Raw genomic sequence first — 8,664 nt, forward strand, 5'->3', positions numbered from 1 at the left:
GCACTGCCTAATATTTAATCACGGGTCAAGACTGACGTCATCTGCATAGCGGACAATGCCATGAGGATGAGTTGGCCACCTAGCTCCTGTTGAACAAGCCCTTGAAGATTCAAGCCCAGCAAGGTTAGCTACCCAAGAAGAGTCACCATCATCATCAGCCTGCTGGGCCCATTCTTCCCTAAAGAGAATACCGCAGGCACCAAAGCTAGAATGTACCAGATATAATAGACTCTTTTCTCCTTTAGGATATTCAGGTTGAGAATGCAAACTGATCCGTCCATATAAATTAGTTGGGAAGGAATAGGGTAACGTGGCTCCTCCCTGCCCTTATTCCTCTGGCTACATTAAGGGGCTACCTGAAAGGGGCTGGAGGATCCCTCTATCAGGATTCCTAAGCCCCAATATTTCAAGCACTAAAGTTGCTAAAGCAGCATCAATCACAGCAATAAATATTCTTTTGAAAGTTCCTTCTGTGTTTTATCCCCTGCATGTATGAATTTATAAACACATTAAGCCTTGAATGAGTATGATTTATTCTTCTTTCCTGTGGCATTAGCAATCCAGTTACTAGGTAAGATGCTGTCCATCACTGGGATCCCATAGTTGAGAATAGAGACCTAAGTCCCATAGCACAAAGGTGTCAGCGATAGAACAGAAGCACAGCTGCTTCAGTTATCTCCCGGCTGCTACTCCAACCAGTATGAGTTCCATATCCATTCCAATCAAAGGAGGAAAAATCTCCACACTGTAAAGGACTGCCTTCTGGGAAGAATCCTCCTCCACCAATGCAGTGCTAGGAGTGGAGGAGACAGTAATGAGAGGTCTGCTCATGAGCAGGAAGACATGCTAATGGCCAAAGCCAGTGGAGTCTTACTTCTCTTGAAAATTTCCATTGGTGATATTCATCGATTACACACATGAAAACTCCCCTTCCTTTAACCGTTTTGACATCACTGTTTTCACCTACTTGCCTGAGCATTCATTCTCAGAGCCCCTGGCTGGACTCTTGATAAACTCCTTAAGATCTTCATTTGGACAATTGAAACTATCTCAGTACTGGTCTCATTGTCCTTAATATCTCCCCAGTAAAATCTTCCATCTCTATGCTACCAGCATAATCTTTATAAAACACAAGATGATCATCAAGTCAGTCTACCCTTTAAAATGGTTTAATGGCTCCCATCACCTAGAACATAAAGTCTAAATCACAAGTGTGATGTAAAAGTCTCTTCCTGATGCAGCTGTTGTTATTTCCAGCATCAGCTTCCACCTCTAACTCACATACATCTCATGCACCCAACTGTGAAACAGCTTGCTGCTCCCTCTCTGAAACACTGATGACTCTGAACAGATAATTTCTTTGGCCAGAAGGTGACCAAAGATAGCCACAAGATGATGTCCAGGACCCTTCATCTATGTAGCCCTTCACAGATCCAGGAAGGCCAAGTTTTACTACTAAAGCTAAACCTCAAGTAGAAAATGACAAGGCCTAGTTTCTAAACCACTCTAGCTCTGAGCAACTGAGTGTTTTATCCCAAAGGCTGAACATATAGCAATGTGCGTTCAAAGTCTCAACACTGATTTTGGTCCTCAATAATATAATCTGTCTGTACCTCAACACAAGTCCCAGAGATTTAGGAAGGGGCAAGGATGAATATCACAGTCTCACATACATACAGACATGCCAGTCATACCACACATACACACACACACACACACACACACTGATAAAATCAGCCTTCCTCACAGGCCCCTTTGATATACACAAAGACTCACATGCTCATTGTTACATCCAGTGACTTTTACTCCAGGACATAAGGCATGGGCTGCTCTCTCATTATTAAATACTCTGAACTGGACAAATCCTGCAGTGAATTCATCTGAAAACAAGAGGCAGAAAACACCTTTCAGGGAAGACACTAGAGCTAGCATCCTTTGGGTCATCACAAAGCCTATCTATCTCAGGCTGAGGCTCCAGCCCAATACTTTAGCTGTGCAAGTGGAGCTCAGTACCACCGTGGCCAATGGACCAACAATAATCAAGAGAGACCTTTCGATAATCACAGAGACCAAGAGCTGGCACCAAAGCAGGGCTCCTGGTCTGCCAGAGATTTGTATGGAGCAATCCAGCACTGCAGAAAGATCACTACTACACATTATCAGGGCTTGTTGAAGCAACTGACAGGTGCATTCACTCTGACTCCCTTCACACTTTTCTTTTCTCTTATTTTTAAATTTTTTTCCTTTTTTGGAGGAGTTGTTCTGGGGAAGAAACCCAGGGCCTCGTACATACAAAGCAAGTTCTCTACACCAGAGGCACATCCACAGCCTCCTTTACACTTTTTTAGTTCTCTTATAAAGCCTTAAATCTCTAACTATATGTAAAAGTAACTTGTAATTTTACAGCACAGGCTGAGCCTCTACGAAAGATATGCTGTCAAACTTAGATTCGCATTGAACAAATGAATAGTTATCTTTCCCAATAACAAAATTGTCCCATGATTGTTGTTCTGCCCTGTGCACATGAATCTGGCCTGCTTCCAACAACTTGCTGATAGGGTGGTAATGGCTTTGCTAGGAGTAAAATGCAGAACCAAATTTTCCCAGTCCAAATGCCAACTCTACTGCCTGTGCAATAAACTGGGTCATAAACCCCTTGGTGTCTATTTCCTAACCTCCACCATGGAGTTAACATTAGTTTAGGCCTCAAAGGGAGCTGTACAGATTAAATAAGTCAATACACTTAACATTCATAGGTGAAACCAGGCTGCAGTAAGAGATAGATAACTGCTACATGTTGGAACTGAATTTATCATCTTTCCTACAAAGACTTTGGAGAAGCAGTGAAGACTCACTGCGGCCATTGGGGGAGTAATAGGCTGCCGTCTTCTGGGCATCACCAAAGTCATAGACCACAGGTATCGCAGGCCCATTGTCAGTCCAACACTTTCCTGCTCCATATTTCACAGGGTATTTCTACAAGAAACAAAGAAGTCAGTGAAGGGGGACATTAGGTCTGTTCTCACAGGGATGCTGCCATTCAAAAAGGGGGAAAGAGTCTTTTCTCAATGACAGAGACTTCTTCCAAACCAGTGAATATTAGAATCCTTCTCTTTGGCTCTGTTTCTCCAAAAGCTCAGGAAACTGCAAATCAATCAATCAATCAATCAATCAATCTCTCTCTCTCTCTCTCTCTCTCTCCCCATCTATCTATATATCCCCCGCTCCATCCTCCTCTCCTGAAACTCTCTCTCTCAATCTCTGTCTTCCTGCCCCAAATCTTACTTCAAATAAGTCTCTTCGCTTCCTGGTCAAGGTTTCTGAGAGAAGCAGGACAGAAGCCATCTGTAAGCTAATGTGTGGGGAACATGGAAGAGAGATTCTTCAGCACAACCTCAAGCACCTGCTACTCTCTAGACCCACAGAAATCAGCACAGCCAGCAGCCCTGTGTACCTGGTAGAGGCCAAACAGATTATGTCCCACACGCTGGAAGAAACCAGTTTGGGTGCGGTATCTCAGCAGGGAACTATTCCTCCAGTTCTCCATGGGGCTGTTGTTGGGCACATGCCAGATGCCCAGGTTCTGGGCCTGGATGTCATAGTAGCCAGGGTTCTGAAAAGTAGCCGACACTGAGCCTGAACAGCCCAGGAGATTCCACAAAGCACAAAGCATACACACAGTGTTCTCTTCCCATTGGCTAAGCTGACAGCTTAGGGTTTCAAATGGGAGATGGCCAGCTGCACCTAGACTCCTTTTAACATCACCACCCAGATCGCTCAAGGCCATGATGAGATGAAGGAGGGTTTCAAGGCATATGTTTTGTCCAACTACTCTACCCTAGCACCACAGCCACCTTTCAACCCCCTCTCCTGCCTGCTTGTAGCCCAGCGACACCCAACACCCGCCCTTCCCACAGTGGTGGCAAGGGGCACTAACCTTGTAGTCATCACTTGTAGCCGCCTCTGCAGACCCAAACGTGTTGTAGTTGGCCCAGTTGCCATCACCCTCGGGGTAGTCAACTCTGTTGCCCTGCTGACTGGACCAGCGATCGCCCAGCGTGCACTTCCCATACATGTTGTTCTCGTGCACACTGGCCACCAGGGTCCAGCCACCACCCACAGTGGTCATGTCACAGAAGGTCTGGTAGATGACACCCTTCTTGGTTTGAAGGAAATATAGGCCATCTGTAGAGAACACCAACCTGTCTGAGGGTTCATTGTCCATTTCAGCCCAGTACCCAAAAGAGCTTCATTGCTTAACGGCCACAGAGTTTGTACCTGAGGTAAGAAATTCCTAGAGATGTATAATGTGATGAATACATAACATTGTGAACATAATTTATGCCACTGAAATGTACACAAAATGAAACCCGGTTAAAACAGAAAACTTTATTCAAAAGAATAATATTTTACAATATTAATAAAAGCAAACAAACCTCTGAGAGGACCAAGTCTGAATACCTGGCTGAGTTCTATTTATAAGACTCACCACTCACTCACCATGGGCACCAGAACACCTCTCTTTGATTTCCACACAGCTTCGGGGCAGAGATGGAGACTGAGAACAGATCTCTTTCTCGGTAGAAGTATTGGCCACAGCTAGACAAAATGCAGAGTTTTGTTCTCACGGCTGCTTTGACACAAAACCCAGCCTCCATCACTAACCTCACACTCATTTCCCCACCGAACCAGGGCCCCACTTCCTGGGTTGAAAGGCCTGAGACATCCAGTGCCTTCTCCATTCAGCCCATCTGGCCGGGCATCCAGGGCAGACTTAACATGTGCCTCCCCACATGACCTGATGCTGGTGCTAGGCCCTGCCCTGGGCACCTAAGGCCTCAGTTTCCTCATGCTTAAAATGGACCTAATAAATATTTCTGTGGAGAGCAGATGAAATTATATTTAAAAAAATGTTTTTAAAAATAACAACAAAGAGAAATACACATTGTGAAATGCCATTTTGTTGTTGTAGAGCCTGGAATAGAACATTCCCTGGGCAGAAAGCAAAACCCTGCAATTGCAATACAAGCCCTAAGGCTAAGGCCATAGGATACACAGTTCTTGCCAGAGTCGCCTGGGAGCCACACCAAGTTACACAACATGGAACCAGGACAGGCCCTAGGAACACCCTCCCTGGTACACAACAAACCCCTCAAGAGGCCAGAAATCTGCAGTCACCCTGCATCCAGTGTGCCTCTGCACATCTCAAAGACATTGTCTCTGTCCTAGAAGTGACCAAAATCCTGGTAGTAACTCAGCCTACTTGTTTTCTCCCAACACAACTGGTAAGAGGGAGGACAGGGCTCCTGGGAGGAAACTCACCTGTGCTGCATCCCCCAGTGGCCACCATGAGAATCAACAGGATACTGATCCTGATTATTGCCATCTAAAGAAAAGCAAAATGAACATCCTGACCATCTTCTCTATTCCCATGGCCCCACCCTTACCTAGTCCAACAAAGATGCAAAAGCCTCTGTCTTTTTTTTAAACTCTTCACATCTCTCGGACCTAAAGCAAACCTGCACTGAAATTAATCTTTCCCAATGATCACAGATACCAGCCCTTTTTTCTCCTCACCAAGCCCATAGCTGAAAATTTCCAGCTGAACGGAATCTGCACACTTCCACTAGAGACTCCTGACAGAAGGGCCAGGCCTGGTCCTTTATGGAGAAATCCCAGAGAGGCGTTGCCCAGGCTTCCCCTCTCACCCTCCCTTGGCACAATACCCAGTGGTGGTGAAGCTTCTGATATTTAAAGGGGAAGTTTTAAATTTACTAATGATTAACAGAATTAGCAGACTACAAAGGCCAGAGTCCAAAGCTCTTTTACTAGTACTGTTTCTTGATTTGTGGATTTCATGGACTTATGGTCTAAAAAATAAACATAAAAAAGATGAGCAGACTAATAAAAGTTCATGTTGGTTTCTGAGTGATTGTTTGTTTTTGCCTGTCTTTCCTGTAAAAACTTTTTAAAAATGTACATATATTCACTATCCTCATCATTCCATAGCAAAAGGTAGTTTTAACAACAAAATAGATCTTGATTTGTTAACTACAGGTACTTGTGCCCTGTCACATATAGAATGTCACATTTAAACACCCCGGACCTTTGAAAGGGTGGGATGTGGGAGCCACTCAGACTGCTTCAAAGCTCAGGGGCATCTAAGGACACTTGACGAAGTGGCCCAGCTTGTCTAGCACAGGTTCACAGTTAGATACAGTTGTGTAATCATGACTTAACACAGGTAAACATTCATGCACTGGTTATGGCACTATACAAGAATGTAAATATGAGATAACAGCCTGTATAAGAATTATATCATAAAGATACAGGTGGCTGTCTTGCACTGTTGCACTCTGGCTTTCTGCTCTGCTGAAAAACAAACAAAAAAATTGAATATACATTCATGTTGGTATTATCTGTAGTGACAAGTCCCAATAACGAGATGCCCATGGATGAATAAGAAAAGGTAAAGGATAAGAAAAAGAGATGAGGCAAAAGTTTAGGATCAGGGGGACCACAGCCTCTGGGACTGCAGCAGCCTCGATCACCCATCTCAATCGCCTTTTATTGGAAAGGTCATTGAGAGTGTAACTCAGATCCACAGGAGAAATGCATTATCCCTTTCCATTTCTGCCTCTCAGCTGATGGTAACCATCCTTGGGCGAGCCTCCCACACTGCACTCCACGTGCACTCAGTATGGCTGGGGATCATAAGCCGACCATCAGTAATCCGTTCACTAGCAATCACAGTCCTTTCCCCACATGTCCCCCTTTTTGTTTTAACGCAATGCTTTGAAGCATCAGCAAGAAGGTTGCCAACCATCTTCCATTTCTCAGCATTTCCTGGATGAACCTCGGTAGACCAAGGGAATGAGGCAAAGTACAATGATAATGTCACAAGAAATGACAATGGATGTTTGCAAAAATGAGAACATAATTCAGAGTCCATAACAATGACTAGCCTTCAATTTATATCTTAAGATCACATTTTTCTGCTGGATGTCTAAGACTGAGTTAGAGTGAGATTTATATAAATAAAAGTTTTAACCTTTTACTATCAGGGTCAGCGAGGTCTCCTCAGGAATCTTCTTGGAACCAAATGCCACATCTCTTGATCTTCTGCCAGTGTCAGCTGTCCAGATGAGTCACAGCCATTACTTGACCAAGGTACTTTCCCTGAAAGCCTGAGAGATTTTTTCTCTCAGTGACTCTCCTTAGGCACACTATCCATCGTAGAATCACTTTCCTCTGTGGTCCTATAATCTCCTTGATCAGAAAATCAGGGACTCGACTGAGTTATAGGATGTCATAGTAGAGATTCTCTTATGTCCTGAGTCTGTACTGACCTCAGAGACCATAGCCAAAATATTATCTGTGTTTTTAGCCCAAACTATCCTTCTGATATTGAGTCTCCAGCTCTCAGTGGTTAAACATCCAGCAGAGAAGATTAATGATATAACATCCAAACGAAGGCAACAAGCTTAACATTATAATATAATCTAAATAGCAAACACCCTGGAATGTATAAATGGAACCATAATTTTTTAACAACCATGGATATTCCAATATTCAAATCTTAATAGCATATTAACAAACAACAATTACATATATCCACCCAGAAATTTAACAATCAAAACCTTATATGACATTAACCTTACTACTGATCTAAAATAACAGAGGCAGTAAAGCTTAACACTACTATCTATCTGAATATCAGACAACTTAGAACATAAAATGAAACTGTTGTTTTCTTAACAACCACTAACATCCTATCATTTAAATCCCTCTAGGATGTTAACAGATAATAATTACATATTTATACATTGAAATCAGAAACCAAATCCATATATAACATTGCTGCATGACAGTCATGACATTTCATAACATACTTAAAATTTCATTTTGACATAATCTAACCCTCTCAACCAATCATCTCTAATACATAAGCTTTTCTCCAATCTGTTATCCTCTAACGAAATACACTCAAGTTTTTTAAAGGCAAAGGTCTGAATTTGAACAAAAGTCTCATCATAAGCAATCTTTGCTTTACCTTTTGAAGAACTATACATCTGGACTCATGAATACATTTCAATACACTATGAAATTAATAATACTAAATTACATACATATATGAAAACCTTTGCTTCTTACTTTAGTTCTGTACTAAGAACATCTTCCATGAAAACACCTTATTTTTTATTTTTTCTGGAACACTTTTAACCATTACCAAATTAATGGGGTATCTCCCAAGAGACTCTGGAGATCATTGGAGGCTCCTTATTAATGAACAAAGGTTAACCACCCCTCTATTCACCAATAGGAGTCCTAACCAACAATTTTTCTGCTCAGGGATTATAGTTAAATATCTTTATTTAAATATCTTCATTTAGACCAGATGGTAACTTAGGAGAAAGCAGGCTTTTACATTTGCACCCCAATTGTATCATGAAAAAATTTTGTTGAGCTCAAAAATAAAGAACAGTTGTTCACAAAATGGCACACAAACATGTCACAAATACACAGAACACACAAACATTTACACAAAATCAGAGTGCACCCAAACAGACCTTTTACCAAATCATACTGTAGTCATTCTATTACAATTTTTAAAATTTATAATTTGACTATCTGTTATTATAAATGATCCCCGTGTATCTTGAG

The 8,664-nt window shown here is 42.3% G+C and overlaps 1 protein-coding gene across 1 annotated transcript; it reads right to left on the minus strand.

The window, feature by feature from the left end:
• Window positions 1-509: 509 nt before the first annotated feature.
• Itln1 (intelectin 1 (galactofuranose binding)) lies at window positions 510-5,708 on the minus strand. The gene is made up of 8 exons (XM_005400225.1): window positions 5,578-5,708; window positions 5,323-5,386; window positions 4,501-4,599; window positions 3,938-4,185; window positions 3,455-3,613; window positions 2,856-2,976; window positions 1,777-1,880; window positions 510-793 (listed from the first exon to the last, which is right to left on the minus strand). Exons 1-8 carry the CDS (start codon window positions 5,584-5,586, stop codon window positions 641-643), a joined length of 957 nt encoding a protein of 318 aa, XP_005400282.1. The 5' UTR covers window positions 5,587-5,708; the 3' UTR covers window positions 510-640.
• Window positions 5,709-8,664: the final 2,956 nt, after the last annotated feature.

Source organism: Chinchilla lanigera, unplaced genomic scaffold (genome assembly GCF_000276665.1).
Source record: "Chinchilla lanigera isolate Chin_1 unplaced genomic scaffold, ChiLan1.0 scaffold00067, whole genome shotgun sequence".
NCBI lineage: Eukaryota > Metazoa > Chordata > Mammalia > Rodentia > Chinchillidae > Chinchilla > Chinchilla lanigera.